Source organism: Hydractinia symbiolongicarpus, chromosome 2, assembly GCF_029227915.1.
Source record: "Hydractinia symbiolongicarpus strain clone_291-10 chromosome 2, HSymV2.1, whole genome shotgun sequence".
NCBI lineage: Eukaryota > Metazoa > Cnidaria > Hydrozoa > Anthoathecata > Hydractiniidae > Hydractinia > Hydractinia symbiolongicarpus.
Window position 1 is genome coordinate 24,871,211 of NC_079876.1, and position 19,523 is coordinate 24,890,733.

Below are 19,523 nucleotides of genomic sequence, written 5' to 3' on the forward strand. Positions count from 1 at the left end.
AATCGCATAAAGTTCTTTTTTTTTTGCACATGTACTGAAATTGAAATTTTGTCAAAAACAGGTTATTGGCGTCCCAGAAAACATCTAAATTCAAGAATTCGGTAAAAAAACATTTTCTTAGCTAAATTTCTTCAATGTGGTTTGAAACCCTATATACTACCAGTTTTAAGTCAATATTAAAAATTTACTGAAATTATAGGTCTTTTAACTTGAACGAAATATGCAGTTCACCAACACGGAAAAGGCCAAGGGAGTTGAACAGGTTGGAATTATCTTCTTAAAATTTAAAATTTTTACTACCTTGGCTCGTTACCATTCGACTGTATTTTCCGCTACAGTTTTAAGCTGGCGAATGCGCAATTTGACAGAATTATTGCTTCTTGGGATATTTTCTGCTCCAGATTAGGTCAGCAATAAAGTTGAATTAATTCAACATTGTTTTTTTCCATTATTTGCGGTATTTTCGTACTGGCATGAGTTTTATGTAAAAGAAAAGCGAATTAATCGACTTTTACTTCCAGCAAAAATTCTGGAGTCTGTCCAATATACGAGAAGATACAAAGTCTCATTTTTCTACAGAGAAAGTGGTTTGGACTATTATTATTATTATTGAAATTGTTTACCCCCGGATAGTCTCCTCAGTTCCTTTTGGTACTGCTATCAACGAGGGTCCTGCGAAGGGAGTCCTAGTTCATTTAATTTTCCCATTTAAGCTACGAAAGTCGTGGAAGCACAGCAATCGCTAGACAACCGCCTGAGATATCAATCCCATTCTCATGCTTAGCGTTAAGCAGAAATGGCAGATTCACACTTTTTTAATCTCTAATATGACTCGGCCGGGGTTTGCATCCAAGACCTCCAGCACTGAAACGGCACGCTCTTACACAAGGCTACCAGTCGGCAAGAAGGGCAAAAAAGAAAATAATTCACTTAAAGAATCTTATTTTTTCAGGTTTTACTAATCTACAATACGAAATATTTACAAATATAAAAATCAATCTAAAAATAAATACAGGTTAACATACTCTACCTTTTAAAAAAAACAATGAAAAAAACAACGTAGAAACAATATCAAACTTAATTTGATTTAATTTAACTTAATTTGATTTAAAGATAACGCGAGATGATATCTGATAGTATGAGCTAGAAATATAAAAATGGCGGCACGAAGTAAAAAAATTACAGAGTAGATTTCGTTGGATTGTATATGTGGGTATTCACGAAAAAAAGTAACTCATTTTTTGCGGAATCAAAAATTTAACATTACACGTTAGTTTCATTGAATTCTCCATGTCGTAATATGAGTTGGTGGACAAGTTCCAGCTTGTCTTGGTTTTTCCAACCCATACACGTCACATCATAAGCCTTTTGTCCGTCATTATTTTTGACGTGTGTGTCAATATTATATATCAACAAGATTCGTACACATTCAACACTGCCATTCCAAGTTGCTTCGTGCAGACAAGTTTCATTTAAAGAGTTTACCGCGTTGATGTTTGAAGAATCATGCAATAGTAGCATCTGCAGCAGTTGGTGATAACCATCTCTGGAGCAGTAATGGTAAACATTATTTTTACCATTATCAACAGCCCAAACATCGCTGCCAAGCTGAATAAGTAGTTTCGCCATCTCGTGGAGATTGCTCGACGCTGCGTGCATTAGTAAAGTTCGACCGTGGGTGTTTCTAGTATTGATGACATCAGGGTCTTCCTCGATAATTTCAGTGAGACTTTTAGAACGTCCTTCACGTATGAGGTACGTCATGTCTTGAATATACAAATAAAAACTATGTGAATTCAGAAATACTTCTTAATATATAAAAAATTAAAATTTAAAACTGGACTTACAATCCCATGAGTGTACTTCTTTTATTTCGATTCTTCGAATTTTACTGAAACGTAAATATTGTAATATCGCAAGTTTTTTTAAAATTAGGAAAAATTAAAATATTTTTTCCATTTTGCGATAATTTACTTTTAAAAAGACACCAACTATGAGGCCGTCTAAGTCTTTATTTTTGCACAGATCTACAATGTTCGAAGATGTTTATTCTTTAAAAGATATTCTTAGAAATAAAGCTATTTGAAGCCAAGAATATCTGAAGGATTTGCAAAGTTCTATATTCTTTCAAAAATACACGAGACTTTCAATGCTAGATTAAAAACCCTTGAATAAATAGTCTCTATTTCATAATATATATACAACGTAAAAAGGAAAAAGAAAGAGAAATACCTATGATAATAAGAAACGATTGTTGGTTCTGATTCTCCTAACTTGTTTACTGCTATCACACTGAAAGAATAACGACAAGATTCTGCCACATCAGTAACAGTAAAGTGATCCTTCGATGCTTCCACAGTTCCAATTTCTTCCCAAGCAGAATTCAATTTTATATTTTTCATACGAATAATGTGCTTGTATGGACCGTTTGTCCATTTCAACATACAAGTATCAACTGAGATGTATGAACAGGTTAAATGGTGTACGTTGCTTGGTTGTTGCAGACTAAAAAAAACATCAAAATATGCATTTTAAGTGCGCTATTTGACCATTCAGTTTATCAATGTTGCCCTTAGGAAACAAAACTTTTGTGGAATGTCGATCCACCAATGTCGTTTAAACAGTAGCTAATTACAGACGGTTTTAAACCAGATAGTCAGTGAATCTCCCCTTTAATGAATATGTTCATTGAATAAAATTTCTACTGATTTATAAAGTTCGAAATTTTTTTATTTATTTAAAAGAAGAGTCATATCATTTACTCAGTCATACAGCCAAGCAAGTATGAGTGTTTAGTTTAGGCAGCAAAATCTGATTGCTAACCATTTCTTAATGGGAATTTTCACGGAGTCAATTGTGAATGGGGAATTCGGCGGCGAATTAGCTGCGAAGTATCTTTTTGATTTTCACGTCAAACGAAAAACATGTGGCGAATTTAAAATACTGAATGCAAGCATTCTTTTAAAAACAAGACAGTTATTTTAAATTCTTTCCAGTGATGAGTTTTTCTAAGAATAAACACTGAATATCGCGTTCTGATTGGTTAAAAGTAAACAGCGAATTATTTCGTAAGCTAAGCAAAAAACGAAATTATTTGGCATGTTGTTTAGCTTCGGTTATAAAATTATTCTTAGTTTGGTTACATAAAAGAAAAATGTTTAAATATTCAATAACGAAAGTTCAAAGTTTCAAAGATATAATGTTTATGTTATGAATATGCAGATTCAAAATGTTATGCTTGTACTTAGTTTCGAGTTTTTTGTACTCGACGTTAATAGTTTGTTTGGTAAGTTTTAGAAACAAAATGACTAGCTGTTAAGCTTTCCTTGTTTTATTTAAATTTGACGATTTGGAAGTCATTAACAACATAATCTTGTTGTACTATTGTTACACATTAGACCAACTACACTTTGCCTAATTGTATAAATAAACTTACAGTTTTTGTATGACAGTGCCCGGATCCAACGTGGTTACATCTGTATCTTCATACACCAAAGATTGTGCTTTTTTATAAAGCTCTTTATATCTTCTTGAGTTGGTGTTCACATAAACACATAGTCTGTTGGTAAATTGTTCTTTCAGGCATGGCCTCTCTGTGTTTGGATGCTGCATACTTTTAATACAAACTTCTTCCAAAACCTTCTTTTTATGCACTAAAGTTTCCATAATGTCACCTGTTGATTCAACATTCTCTTGCTTGCTATTGGGGCCAATCTTTGAAAGGGAAGTTATCACCAGCCTTGAGGTACTTCTTGTAAAACATTCCAAAGCCAGGTGACGTAGTTTGGAATCAAGTGGATCAATAGCCACGATCACTTCTTCTGCTTCTCCTCCTCTACTCGCTTGGAAATTTGTTAGCAAATTGTAATGCTTTGGTAACGTTTCGCAAACATTACCATCGCTGTGAATCAGCTTATAATTCGTAGAGGAATGATAGAATATATATTCAACACCTAATATCTCTAAAACCTTCTTGAGTATGTGCATCTGTTGATTGGATGTGAACAGGAGTAATCTTTTAACTGCCGAACTACGCAGGATGATATCCTCTAAACACAATGCTAACTTCGTACTTAAAGCTGCTTCATTTTTTTGCCCTTGATATATATGGACAAATGCAGGCTTCTGTCCACATATGCCATGACCAACTGCATCAGCCCGCGTACATTTAAACTCTGTTTCCGTGTGAATATCTGTGTCTACTTGGTTTGATGGAAGTTGAGCGGTAACTACATCAACGTCAATAAGAGTTTCAAATTGATCGAACTCTTCCGTCTCAGATACAGCATTCACCCTTTCGTCGTCTTTGTAACTGTCATCGTGATCTGCATAAACGGGTGCTGGTTTCATAAGAAATTCCGTTTGGCTTGAATTAGAACGTTCGGCTTGACCATTTGGTAGAGGTGGATGGCTCATTAAATTTCGACTTTTCAAAATCATAGATTCAACCTCTCGTGTGAATTCAAAATTCCTTTTTGTTGCTCTCATACATTTAGATAGTACGAATACTGTCATTCCGGTTAATTCGAAGTGATATTTATCATGCGCAATCCTTTTATGACGGCATTGATAAGTCCTATGTTTCTCGATCGATTGAGGTAGGAATACAATTAGGGAGTTTTTCATGTTGTATTTTGCAGATTGGAAGAAATCATGCAGATTTTGAGCTACTTCCTTGTCCATCCTTTCACCATCCAATTCATCAATAACAATATGCAACTGAACATCACAATGCTTTTGAAAGAGCAGATCCAGCAACTTAGAATACGATGGCAATTCAAGCAGACCAAACTGCTTTGAAAGGTCCACAATATTTATAGCAATGATTTCGACGTACTCATTTTTACGTAAATCTCTTATATATCTCCTTACATCATGCAGTAGAAGACTCACATGATCCCAACAGATGTAATACATAACTGTTTTTTCTTCAGCGTGATTAGTTACATACGTTAGATGACATAAGCCTAATAATGATTTTCCAGTCCCATAGTCGCCTTTAATAATCTTTCTTTTTTCATCACTGTACAATACTCGCAGTTGCTCAACATTAAGCATTAACGAATCGATCTTTTCAGCATTGTTGTTCGTTATCGACAGTATGGAATGCACAGCCTTTCCAGTTGCCATAAAAGATAAAGTGTGACTTAGAATTGCCATAAAATGTCCTTTGCTTGCATCATTGTCTGTATTCTCCTTGTCATCAAATTCTTTATTGATCAAATTCTCAAAAAACGATTGGATGTGTTTTTTGTTATTTAAGATATCTTTGTGAATAAGATGACAATCTCTGCACAATTCAACTTCTGTATTTGATGGAACAAACATCGGTGCCGCAACTACATTCACCATAATGATTCTACCAGTTGAGAAAAATGACTTATTTACAAGAGAAAACAATTTTATATCTTCTATTCCTTTCTCAAATTCTTCTTGTATTGAGTCCATTACGTCTGCATTTGTGCATCTCACATTGAAGAAAACATTTTGATTTGGATGCATGATCAAAATCCTATCTTCATGGTTTGATATCGTTCCAATAAATGGATAATCGTTTACGTTATATTTTAAAAATCGTGCGTGTTCTAAGCAGTTATAGTCTGTTATTACTGCAAATATCGAGTCTTGTGTGTTCATTAAAGTTTCTTTAATGGTGTGAGCAATTTCTGATATTTTCGTCTTTATCAGGACTGGAGGAAACTGCACGGCTTCACTCAAGAAGTCACCATCCCAGCATAAATATTCTTCACAGAATTTTCTCCCAAATTTTAACCAATCCGCATAACTGATTTTATTAACAACACCTCCGGAAATGTATTCCACCTCGTGATTTAGAGTTGTCATCCCAATTATATCTGAAATTATCTGCGAAAGATCGCATCCTTTGTGACTACATAGTATGAAATTGCAACTCTTCTTTTGAACCCAGTGCATACATGCTGACGGGATGTCTAGATATGATTCGATTGCAGTTTGGTTAGAAGCACTAACGGCAAAAACTGATGGAGCCTTAAGGAAGATTCCAATTGGATTTCAATTTTTTTGCATTTTACCCAATATTTTTAACTATTGAAGTTTTAACTGTTCAGCCCCAGTTTTTGAAAACTTATGTTCGAGATATGGAATTCAGACATTTAAAATAGTTTTACTTTCATATACAAATTATAATTTTTCAAAACTAACCCAATTCTCTAATTTTGAGGGTGACTGATAATACTTTCAAAAAACCGCATCTAATTTTTGGTTAAGCATTTTTTTTTTTGAAGCCTTTTAAATCAATATTAAACCTTTTTCACATTTGCAACGTTAAAACTAAAAGATATCAATTGTTAAGCGACATCTAGGAGTACAGATTTAGGTAATACGGAGACTCAGCGATAAGAAAAGAAGTATCGTAGATAAAAGGTTTAATGTTAAAGGCTATGTCCTAGACAGGAAAACTAAAATTGCAAGTACTCGTTGCATTTTCTACAATAACTTGGACTACATAAGTAACAGTAGAAAAAAAAGAAATAAGTAATTTACCTTCAACGTAGAACATTGTAATTTTGCCTTGTTGATTAGTTAATATAACAACAAGTTTCTTCACACCCTGCGCCGCCATCTTGTTTATCACTACCACCATTTTTCTACCCTGCTTTTCTACATTGAAATCTGAACCTTGAGTTAACGTGTTTTGATTGTTTTCTTGTGACAATGCCACCTTAACATTAATGTCATGGTTGATGTAATCGTCTGAAAGGCTTATACGTAACTCGTTGGTGTTGTTTTTTGAAAGGAAGTATCTAAAGGGGAAATTGACGACAATTACAAATTACTAGTCGATAAAGCCCGTGGAGAAATCGACCTAGGCAGAAGGACAATGGAAAAATAGGTTGTTTTAGATTTTTTGCTGACGTCAACAGTGCAGGTACAAAAAAAATTGGCCAAGTTTAGTTTATTCGTTGCCTATAACGTGTAAAGGTTAAAACGCTGATCACAATAATGTATAGGATCATATGTATTCGACAAAAGCCTAAGGAGATATGAGGTGTTAAAAATTTTGTTGACGTCAGCAATGGCCTGTCAAACCTAAAAATTTATTTTCAAGAATTTTGTGTACCTATTGCCTTCATCGTATAGATCTTGAAACGCTGACAAGAAAATGTATAGGATCGTGTACTTGAGACAAACGGATGCAGAGATATTAGGGTTTAAAGGTTTTTTTATGACGTCATTTACCCGTCCATTCCGAAACGGATTTGGTGACCCAGGTTTGGAAAACTTACCCAACTTGGTCCCAGGTAGTCCCTAGTTACCCACGCAGGAGATGACGTCAGTTATTTCCACCCGTTTCCAAGTTATTAAGCCTTAATTTTAAAAGTGCAATGCATTGGCTTCACTAATCTTAATATACTTTTCTTTGACGTCAATATTGCTTTAACGTCAAAGTTTGCTAATTTACAGAACAAATTTATAGGCGATGTTTTATAGACTTTATCAAAGAAATTTTATCCACTTCGCAAAAGTCACAGACAGAAGCTCCGTATTATTATATAGACTAGTCGATAAATCCTGTGGAGTAATCCACTTAGGCAGAAGGACAATGGAAAAATAGGTTGTTTTAGTTTTTTTGCTGACGTCAGCAGTGCAAATACAAAATAAATATATTTTTTTAGAAATTTATATACCTGTTGCCTTCATCGTATAGATCTTGAAATGCTGATCAAGAAAATGTATATGATCATGTATCTTTGACAAACGGTTGCAGAGATATCAAGGTTTAAAGGTTTTTTGATGACGTCATCAAACCGTCCATTCCGAAACGGTTCGGGGACCCAGGTTTGGAAAACTTACCCAAATTGGTCCCAGGTTGTCCCTAGTTACCCACGCGGTGAAAAAACATTGACGTCACCGCCTCGTTTCCAAGTTATTTGGCCTCAAAGTTTTAAGTGCATTGTAATGGCTTCACTAATTTTAATTAACTTTCCTTTGACGTCAATACTATTTTATCGGTAAAGTTTGGTAAATTACAGAACAATTTTATAGGCGATGTTTTAAAGAATTTGTTAAAGAAAATTTTGAAGAATGTAATCCACTTTGCAAAAATGACAGACAGACACACGGAACTGGCGTATTATTATATAGACTAGTCGATAAGGCCCGTGGAAAAATCCACTTAGGCAGGATAACAGAGAAAAATAACCGTCATTTAAATTTTGATGACGTCAGCAGAGACATGTCAGAACACAAAACTTTTTTTTCAGAAATGTGTATGCCTGTTGCCTTCATCGTATAGATCTTGAAACGCTGATCAAGAAAATGTATAGGATCATGTACTTTTGACCAACGGTTACGGAAATATTGTGGTTTAAAGGTTTTTTGATGACGTCATAAACCCGTTCATTCCGAAACGGATTTAGGGACCCAGGTTTGGAAAATTACCCAAATTGGTCCCAGGTGGTCCCTAGTTACCCACGCGGTTAAAAAACATTGACGTCATCAACTCGTTTCCAAGTTATTTGGCCTCAAAATTTTAGGTGCATTGTAATGGCTTCACTAATCTTAATTAACTTTCATTTGACGTCAATACTATTTTAGCGTTAAAGTTTGGTAAATTACAGAACAATTTTATAGGCGATGTTTTATAGAATTTGTTAAAGAAAATTGTGAAGAATATAATCCACTTTGCAAAAGTCACAGACAGACAGAACTGGCGTATTATTATATAGACTTTTCGATAAGGCCCGTGGAGAAATCCACTTAGTCAGAAGGACAATAAAAAATAGGTTGTTTTAGATTTCTTGCTGACGTCAGCAGTGCAGATACAAAAAAAATTTAGCGAAGTTTAGTGTATTCGTTGCCTGTAATGTGTAGAGGTTAAAACGCTGATGAGAAAAATGTATAGGATCGAGGGTTTTCGACGAACGTATAAGGAAATATAGGGGTTTGAAAATCTTGCTGACGTCAGCAAAGACCCGCAAAAACAAACAAAAAAATTCCCAAATTTTATATATCTAATGTCTTTATCGTATAGATCTTGAAACGCTGATCAAGAAAATGTATAGAATCATGTACTTTTGACAAACGGTTGCAGAGATATTAGGATTTGAAGGTTTTTGATGACGTCATTAACCCGTCGATTCCGAAACGGATTCAGGGATCCAGGTTTGGGAAAATCACCCAAATTGGTCCTAGGTGGTCCCTAGTTACCCACGCGGTGAAAAATCATTGACGTCACCACCTCGTTTCCAAGTTATTTGGCCTCAAAGTTTTAGGTGCACTGTAATGGCTTCATTAATTTAATATAGGATATTGACGTTAAAGTAGTGTTATTTTCGTCGCGTCGTAACTTTGCCTGTCAAAGACACACAGACAGACACACCTAGCGTATTATTATAGAGACTAGTCGATTAGGCCCGTGGAAAAATCCACTTAGGCAGAAAAACAATTGAAAAGTTCTGTCATTTGAATTTTGATGACATCAGCAAATATTTCAGTATATTGAATATGCCTTTTACTAAAAAAAATAATCTGAAAATGCATAAAAAGAAAGTATATAAGTCATAATTTAACAAAAAAGTTCTTAAAATCTAACACAAAATATCAAATGTCAAATCGCATGAAATCCTCCCAACAAAACTTCAGACAAAATATGAAAAACAACGGCGTGCAAGGTGTAAAATCTAGTTAGTAGAAAGTTACAACATTGACAGTCACAACCCAGACAGTTACGACAACAATAATAATAATGTCAGAAATAACACATATCTCAAATATGTATACATCTTATTATGTGATTATGTTGAAAACCTTCAATATTTTAATCTGAAGTGTCGAAAAGAAAGGCTTGCAACAGTAAGCACAGATCTATGAAATAAGTTTTTTAAGCATTTTAAACATTGTCTTTTCCCTAAATGCTTATACAACAATACAACCTGAACAATATCAAAAAGCCAAACTTAAACAAACACAAAACACCTAAAAACAAAAAGTTAAACTTTGAAAAATCATTTATTCGGTTGCATACCATCCTCTCCCGCAAAAATATGCACAAAATGTAAAAATTAACCGGTTAACAAAACAATTTTTTGTCTAATGATCCGTACTGACTTTACCAAACATTTTAACCTGAAATGTCGAAAAAGCAATGAGCAAGGAGTAAATTTCAAATCAACAAAAATCATTATTTTGAAAACATTGTATATATATATGGTCCTTCCTCACAAAAGTTTACAATAAATGTAGAACACAAAGGTTTATGAGGAGCAAATCAAAATATGAACAAAAATCAGTTCAATTGGCATGTTCTGTATTGTCTTCAGCCATAAAATCTTCCACAAAATTGATATGAAACCCATCAAATTCAACTCAGAAAAAGCAGTCATTTAAGTGCATACAAAAATACAACTTGTAGAATATCAAATTATTATTTTTAGTATATATAATTGCATATGGTCCTCCCTCACAACAGTTAAATTTTTGCACTAAATTTCCAACACAAAATACAAATTCTAAATAATTCCTATGGTTTTCCTCAAAAGTTTAATCAAAATATAAAAGATGAGAGGTGAACGACAAAATCAAAGTTTGCAGAATTTAATTATTTTGGTATATATATATATGCCCTTTATAACAATATTTCAATCCAAAATGTGAAAAAGAAAAACAGTTTGCAACAAAATCAGTTATTCTGATGATATTGCATACACTTTTTCTCCACAAAAGTGGGAAAAAAGAATGGTTGTAGGAAATACTTCTGATTCAACAAAAATCAGTATTTGCATCTTGTACTTATTAAATATTACCCAAAATTTCAAAAAACTGTGATTTGGAACGCATCAAATTTATAAATAGAGAGGGATCAGTCATTTCGGTATGTTGTACAGAGTCCTGCCCGGTAAGAATTTATACAAAATATAAAAAACACACAAGTTTTTTCGGTGTTGTACTCCCTCAAAAAAGTTGAAACTTTTCTTAATTGAGACAAAATGCCATAAACAAAAACATTTTAGTCAGAACATCTAGAACAACAAAAATCACTACAAGAATTACTACATGTTAAATAATTAAACACGCAGATTAGTTACGCACCTGGGGATACAATTATGCTAGCTTTGTTGTTATAAACAAATCAGAAAACGAAAGTATAAGAAACATTTCCCTTCTCTTTTTGTTTCACTTTGATTTATGCGCACCTACATTTTCGCCTGAATAGGATATTTCTTAACGTAGTAAAAGTAAAACTCATAGTTAACTTGAAAGCTAGCTGATGTGCTGTAGCTATATTTGTTAAAATGTGATTTGTTCTCTGTATTTTAAAAAATACCATCAACATTTTTATATTTTTATATTTGAAAACAAAGATGTATTAGCTACCCTATTTATTAACACAACAGTGAAAGAGGAGAGAGTATTTAAAACTTTACCTGTAAATCTCCTTTATACTTCTCATTAACTGTATTATTTGTTGTTCTTTTTATTTTCTCACGGTTTTTTTTTGTTAATTCGCCTTTTTCTTTCTCTTCTAAATTTTTTAAGTTTTTTAAGTTTGTCTTTTGTCGCGAGAACTTTAAAAACAATTTTTTTGTTTGTTTGTTTTTACGCCAAGGAAACTTTCTATTCGAATGCCGTCCCGTTCGAAAGTACGTATTTGAACGAATCATACTGCTTATTTTCTATCACGTGGTTTCTAACGGCTGCGAGACAAATGTAAACAAAACAAAAAAACTCGAAAAACTCGCGCATTCGGGTGGTAAAAAATATCGTGTTTGCAAAAGTGACAGACAGACACACTTAGCGTATTATTATAAGAGATATAAGTTTATGTTCGTCTTTAACACTAATATGGCTGAAATTCTTAAACACAACACTATATGATTGCTGTGGTCCCGAACCGCTTGGTAAATTATTTAATTATGCAGTGTGGCATTGTTTACTAAAACAAAATAAAACTTAATTAAGTAATAGCTAGGAATGGCCAAAATAGTAGTCAGGAATGGTCAAAATAGTGGTAGGGAATGATTAAAATAGTGGTTGGGGATAATCAAATAAGTTGTCCGGAATGATCAAAATAGCAGTCGGGAATGATTAAAATAGTGGTCGGGGATAATCAAAATAGGTGTCCGGAATGATCAAAAAAGTCGCCGGGAATGATCAAAATAGGGATCGGGATTGATCAAAATAGTTGTCGGGCTTAATCAAAAGAGTAGTCAAGAATGATTAAAATATGCTTAAAAGTCAGGTCAAGTTCATCTGGATAGACATTTTCAATTCCAGATATATACAAATTCGTTATACACATTTGTCACTGATTTTTTTATTTCTTATTTTTTCTATCTCTCTACAGACTTTATTTTTGTAGCGAAGTAAGAAGGCACCTACTGGACTGTTTCTTCGTTTTCAATCAAATCTTCCTCCTCCCCAGCAGGGGTTGCTGCATCCTCAGTTATGTCCACCACTTGTTTCATACAGTTCTGATCAACTGCACAAGTCGAATGCTCCTCGTGTATTGCAGCAATTCTCCTCTTGGTATTCTCCAACAAACTTACTTGAATACTGTCCACTTTTGACGATAAATCCACCAGAGTGTTTTTAGTTGAAGTTTCGAAAAACTTTATTCTATCTGCGATTGTTTTTATTTGCGTCTCTGCATGGTCAACTCTTCCATTGGTAATGTAAGTGTCGTTGGTGTTTTTCTTCACACACGATTGAAGCTCTTTCATGTGTTTTTGAAGTACGTTGATCTTAAATACTTCTAATTTGCTCAGCTCACCATACTTTAAATCCTTCACTAGCTCCAAGTCGAAATTTATTCGTGTTAAAATGACAAGGATGTCATTCCACCAGTCATCAAATTGATTCAGTGACACATTCTTGCTATGCATTACAAAGTTTCTTAAATTACGAAGACGGAGAATGTCAGCCGCAAGGCTATGGTCGTTAGGATCTGGTATTTTCACGTTCCATCCACCCTTGGGCTTTTTAATTTTTGTGCAATTTCGAAACACCACGCTAAGCAGAGTGAGATCAAATTTTTCTGAATCAGTCTCCCTATTGCTCGGATACATCAACTGCAATTGGTCATTTTGCAAGATACGACTCAATGTTGCATAGTATGGTAATAAAGCTTGGTACAGTTGAACTTTGTTGTTCGGAAGGTTTCCATATTGCGGATCGTGTAAAAAATCACGTAAATGATCTGTAGATAGATCTACCAGCGTGACAAGCCGAGTTTTTCGCTCACTTCCAGCAATTGCAGATTGATGGGTTGTCATTGTCTAAAAAAGATTTTCCGTTTGAAATTAATACAATGATGTTTTCTTGTTGGCATCGGTTTGCAAGACCTTTCGCTTTAAACAATACCTTTCCATCACAACAAAGTATTTCAAAATCAAATACATTACGTTCTTTAAAACAACAATCAAAAATGAGGCGTTGTATGTTAGCTAATTGTCAATTAAGGAATTAATAACAATCAAACAATATCTCAATTGAATAAAACTTTTTTTAAAACGAGAATCTAACTTGAGAGTTTAGGTAACGTGGCCAACAAATATTGACCAGATATTATGACATCACATCTTTGTAGGTCACAGTCCCTAAGCTGCCTATGCTTTGTCACTCTCCGCCTTGGATGGTCTGTAACAGGTTCAGGTGAACAAAATTGATTTTGTTCCTTACGCCTGGCAAATTATGTTGAGTTTACGTGACTTAGCGTGTATTTACTTATGTAGTTGTTGAAATTGAAACAAAAAAACAACAGTATGTTGTTTTGTTGGCTATCAAAACGCATTCATGTAAAAAATTACTAAAATCTCCTTCTTCTAGCAAATATTCTAGGTCGTACACATGAAAAAAAAAAGATCTGTATTCAATGAAAACCAAACTAATTATTAGATTAGTTAAGTCAAAACTCTTATTTTTATGGAGTTTTAACTAATCACGTTTATTGGAACTATTGCTTTAAAATACCTGTTTGTCTTGAAATTTCCGTCATTCTCCTTCTGGTCATGACGACATTTTGCCAGATATAAATCCGATACTTTTTAGCTGTTGGTGTTGTAGTTGTTGTTAAGTTGTGTTAGAAAATATTTCTTAGTCGAATTATTTTTATAGACGTTTAGTTTCACATGAAACTAATGACGCAACAATTAAAAGCCAGCGATTGTGAAAGCTAAAATTCCCTTATTAAAATAATGAATTAAATAGCGTCCAATTAAAGAAGGTGCGGGTTACGATCAATTTAGAGCTTTGTATTAACTAGGAAAAAGTTAGAAAGGTTATTTTTTGGAGGAATTAAATTTTTTTCCCGTTAAAATTTATATCAGATAAAAATTTCGTTTAAGTGTAAAATTTGAATAATTTGTTTCATCTTTCTGTTAGAAAAAATCTTTGGTCAAAGTGATGAAAATTCTATTTGTTGACCACATTTTTGGTCCACCGAGGTACTAGGCATATCCATCATATCTATATTTGTCACTACTGATTTCTCAAGTGATAATTACAAGCCTAGCTTTTTGTATGGCTTTTAAAAAAGTTGACGATGTGAAAAAGCTGGTGTAACAAGTACCTTATATCGGATGCCAAACATGCTGAGTGAGCAATTTTGAATTACTTCCTGAGAGTAATGTTTAAAGTCACTTCTCAACATGCTTTATAATATGAAACACGTGACAGAAAGTTGTGCCATCAACAACCTCCATTGCAAAATAAATACATAGAGTAAGCATTTCGTCTTGAAGACAAACAAACCAATACAGTCGTTGTAAAGTCTGTGTAAAAATTCATTTGTAGACTAATAATTTTTTCAAACGTTAATTTCTAATACTTTGTAGTCAACGGTGCTAATGCCCCACCTCTTCTCACCCCCTCCAACTGAAAAGTTGAAACGCTTAATTTTTAACTTGTAAGCTCCTATTTAAGCAAAGGTCAATTAGTAAAAAATTAAAAAAACTGTTTTTTGTTTGCTGTATGAATCTAATGGTTTAACATTTTAAACAAGTTCAGGTGAGGATTATAAAAATCACATTCATTCTGTTTGACAAAGTTGAGAAATAAAAACATCAAAGAAAACTATAATTCGGGTTTCACGGAAAACCATTTATGACACAGTTCGACATTTACGCGTGACGGTATTCTCGTTTTCATACAAATGTGAAACTTAAATAATGTGAAACTTAAAAATTGCAAACAGTAACATCTTGATCATACCGTCGTGAAGTGTACTTTCTCTTATCCTGAGAGAAGTTATGCGCACAACATTACGGAGAAATACGTTTGCAATAATAAAAAAAAAGTTTCATTTGTCACCTATGTTTACCCACATGGTAGCTCACAGCACCCCCTGGTGTCAAAAAGACGGAAAGAGAAGTATGGGCTGCTCATATGAGTTCAGTAGGCATGTTCTTGTTCACATGTTACGTTCGACAACCTCGTTCCCAGCGCATGTTGTCTTTTTATATCAGGACGGCGAGATCGACGTCCAGATATCCGAAAAGATTCAAGATACCCCGGGGACGAAGTTGGGACATTGAGGGTCTGCATTATTTGTACAATACCTTGTTCGTACAAATTTGCGCGGGAAATTTATTACAAACGTATTAATTTTTGCGCAAAAACATGTGGAGAATTTAAAATACTGAATACTAAGACACTTTAAGTAATAAAACATAGTTATTTTGAATTATTTTAAGTATGAGTTTTTCAACACTAACGATTGTGTTCTCATTTGGAATTAGCTGCTAAAAAGTAGGAACTGTTTCTAATACACGAATTACATTTTTTTAAAAATTTTTTAATTTTGATGTTTTGACTTTAAAATCATACTCAGCATCATTGAATTGGTGTGTGTATAAATAAGTGTTAATGTTACGGTCAAGTCTTCTTCAGCAAGGGTCAATTAGTACAAAATTAAAAGAAATGTCTAACCAGGTTGTTTGTTTACTGTATGAATCTAAAGATTTAACATTTCATCAATTTTATGTTGATGATTTCAAAAACCACATTCATTTCGTTCAGCGATAATAGTTTAAAACCTCAAACGACGTTTCCCTGCAAAGAAATTCACAGCAAAAGATCATCTTCACTTAATTCTAGCATCTTTTTTCCTGTCACACAAATGTCAAAGCCAAAGGGCCTACCGCTAAATAATAACCAAATAACGTCACGGTGAAATTCGCCTTAATACATTATGTGAATATAATTTTTTAGCAGAAGTTAAAATTCTTATAAAACCGACTTTTCAAGTCATTATACAGTCAAAAAGAAAGTTTGTAATAAATCTTGCGAGAAATAAACAAGAATACAAACCTAAAACGCGTTATGAACAACATTCATTTTTCTTGTAATGTAAACTTTGTGTTGAAATGAATGCAACAATTGTAATATGATCATTAAAGACAATGCAAAATATTTAAACTCGTTTTGCAATCACTGATTTTATTCAAAATAGAAACTTCAATTTAATGTTTGTCTACCGCAACGATTAATAACATATTTGCCAAAAATTATCTTCTTGTTGAAAGCATGGCCTTGTGACTATGTTGTGAGTGAGTAGGTGTTTCCCCATCGTTCTCAGGTGGTACTTCAAAGTATGCTCAAATTTCTCTTGCTCACTTTCTTATAGCCAGCTGACATTGCGGCAATATTACTGACAAAAATTGCTAAAAGCGGCCAATGATACCTCACGCCTTTTTTTATAAGAAATTCTTATAAAAAAAACCTTTGGTGCGATGTTGACCCTGCGGGTCAACGGTTCGACTAAGGTTAATTTTTCTCTGGCTACGCCCCTGAGAATAGTGTTTTTTCGTTTAAGCCTCAAAATTTTTCAATCACGTGGTGTAAACTTTTTAATTACGCATACTCAGAAGCTTTTCTATTTGGAACTGAAGAGGCTATCCTGGGTAAAAAATAGTAATAATAAAATCATCATTCATAAAAGAATTAATAGTAAGGCATTTATTATAAAACATGTCTGGAAATAAGGTTACCTCCCATGAAAAATCAAGTTAAGCTCATATGAAAGAGCTCGAAAGGTTGTCTAGGAATTTGAACATTTTTTTTTTAATTCTTGATTGGTTCTTTAGAATTTGGACTAAGAAGATTCAGTAATTATGCATGATGTCATGAGTATGCTCTGCAAGGGAGTTAATTTAACATTTTTGAAAAGCCATATAGAGTTAAAAATGTTTTCTGGCCATTCACTTTGACGGGTTTTGAACATTTTACATAATTTTTTTTATTTAGTTACCATAATTATGCTCAATGGATACTCATGACGTCACAATTTCGTATAATTAGCGCTACTTTTAAGACAAATATCTCGAGAACGGATAAAGATTTTTCAAAAAAATAAAAGATTTCTAGACAACTTTCAAATTTCTTTAATATGAGCTCAACTTGATTTTTAGCGGGAGGGAACCTTTAAACCTTGTCAAAACAAATCGAATATAATATTATTACGTGATTATGATATAAAAAGGACTACAAGTTATCATTTTATTCTAGATAAAAAATGTATTACTGAACATAAAAACTCCAAATACATCGTCCTTTTAAAAGACGCACTTTTGACAGCTTTGGTTAGCATGTACGACAGAGAGAGTACCTTTCTAACAAACAAAAAACATGTATCCAATTTGTAAGTAAGTACGTAAATACTTTCAGATTTCATAACATGAATATTATTATTCCTAAACTCTTGTTTCTTTTATTGTAGAACATATCGGTAGCTATGCTGTTTATCGCCAGTTCACCTGGTGGGTACATGTTCGCACAGGAAGAAAGATACGGCGTGTTATTCCATCTTGTTTCAAGAATTAGACGAGAGTTCCCATCTCCTGATGATAGTTACCTTGGCTTCAAAGAGGCTATTCAAGAAAGCAAAGTGGAGCTGTCGTGGACTTTCGATCGTGTACGATAAACATAAATATAAGGAAAAACGGTGAAGCGAGTAAATCTGAGGGCAGGTGACTGAGGTGGCTCGACTATTAATCTTTCCTGAATAAGCTAAACTCCAGTTTTTTTCTCCGACAAGGTAGGCAATGTAAATAATCATAATAATGTCATTAATTTTATAAAAATATGTAACGTAAATGTGGAGTTCCATCTTACATCCGTGAATAGTTAGTGTAAATTTCAATGATGTCTTTCAATGGGAGCAATACATATCGATCGTTTTTGACTTGCTCAATCCTCCTTATTGTTACTTTGCGAGCGATGTAAATATCAGAGGCGATAAGTAATGATATGACTTCTCCGTTTTGACTTACTTTGCAGTGAGTCGTTTTGGGGGTTTTTAATAATAAATTTGAAACCGCGCGATCGGTATTCCTTCCTTGATGTTATTGTGGACCTGAAAGTTAAGGCAATTTATTAAAACAGATAGTGCTCTAAGATTAAAATAAAATAAAATAAGAACAAACCTGCGGTCTATCAATATTATGGTTATGATCTTAAGCAGCTAATTGAATTGGTGGATTATATGAGCATATCTTGGATTTGATGCCACCATCTTTCGAATCTGGATACGACGACCAGTCGATATCAATCTTTCATTCTTGGAACCAATATTTTTTTGCATTTAGATTAATATTAAATATAACTAAAAACACAAAGCCTGAGAGTTTTTGTCATCCTTTACATATTTACGACTTGCACTTTATCGCTGGTATAAACCATGGCGATGACGGTACAGTAAGTCGCATTGTGTCCTGACGTGTCACACTTTCCCTCAATACCTGTATCTAATTTACCTGTTCGAAGCTCTGTAACCAAATTTTGTTGATGAACTTTTCAAGCGTGGTCGATGGCTGGAAACACATAATCACCTGAACATATTTTTACCACACATATATCGATGAACTTATCAAAGCAGTTGCTTTGAAAGTGCTCCTCGCATAAATAAAGAGTTTTTGGAAGATCGGTTCTTTTCATGTTTGCTATCCAAGTAGCAGCGATAAATTCATCACGCGGGATTTGGAAAAATGAAAACTCCGGATTTCTTTTTCTATGGTTTTGCGCCCACCGGAGCGCAAGACGCACCCATTCTTAAAATTTTAACTTTCTACGAAACTTTGCGACGTCTTTTGTTATATTGTAAGAAAATTTTATAAACTTTTAACTTTAAGATTAATTTTTTATTCGACAAAAACAGGAACCTGATTGCGCGCATAAACACATTTCCTTTATAGGAACGGGGGGTTGTTAAATCTCGCCATAGTTAATAGAAATGATTCCTCAAAAGCGGTATGCTTCATAGTCGGCTCTACGCCATTGGTTTACATTTTTCTCGCATCCGCTGAACTAGACCGTTTTTTCGAAGGCAACACTCTTGGTAAAAATGGTAAGAAAGAATGCAATATTTCTAAGTTATATTAATAAATTGTGCAAAATAATTATTGAATTCTTTAATAAGTCAGCATTATCTACGTTATGAAAAAACATTTTTTTGAGGTGGGAGTTAACCTTCAACTCTTATTGCGTAGAATTTTACTTTACCTAACGGTCCGTTGACAACTATGATTTTAAAAAATATCTTAACT

At 33.7% G+C, this 19,523-nt stretch overlaps 1 protein-coding gene across 2 annotated transcripts; it reads right to left on the reverse strand.

Annotated features, from left to right (window-relative positions):
- Positions 1 to 1,098: 1,098 nt before the first annotated feature.
- Positions 1,099 to 16,506, reverse strand: LOC130630314 (uncharacterized). 2 transcript variants are annotated; one of them, XM_057443772.1, is made up of 7 exons: positions 16,291 to 16,506; positions 12,364 to 13,259; positions 6,526 to 6,785; positions 3,437 to 5,951; positions 2,233 to 2,505; positions 1,848 to 1,891; positions 1,099 to 1,766 (listed from the first exon to the last, which is right to left on the reverse strand). In XM_057443772.1, the coding sequence occupies exons 2-7, from the start codon at positions 13,254 to 13,256 to the stop codon at positions 1,264 to 1,266; spliced, it is 4,488 nt and encodes a 1,495-aa protein (XP_057299755.1). In that variant the 5' UTR covers positions 13,257 to 13,259; positions 16,291 to 16,506; the 3' UTR covers positions 1,099 to 1,263. The 2 variants fall into 2 exon arrangements, with proteins under 2 accessions (XP_057299755.1, XP_057299754.1); XM_057443771.1 differs by lacking the exon at positions 16,291 to 16,506 and adding an exon at positions 13,954 to 14,110 and having other exon boundaries at positions 1,100 to 1,766.
- Between the last annotated feature and the right edge of the window lie 3,017 nt (positions 16,507 to 19,523).

Excerpts from the sequence above, each read along its gene's own strand:
- LOC130630314 (XM_057443772.1), bottom strand. The coding sequence starts at position 13,256 with ATGACAACCCATCAATCTGCAATTGCTGGAAGTGAGCGAAAAACTCGG. Across the intron at positions 1,892-2,232 it reads ATCGTTTCTTATTATCATAG|TAAAATTCGAAGAATCGAAA; the intron begins GTATTTCTCTTT and ends TTTACGTTTCAG. Across the intron at positions 1,767-1,847 it reads AGAAGTACACTCATGGGATT|ACATGACGTACCTCATACGT; the intron begins GTAAGTCCAGTT and ends TGTATATTCAAG.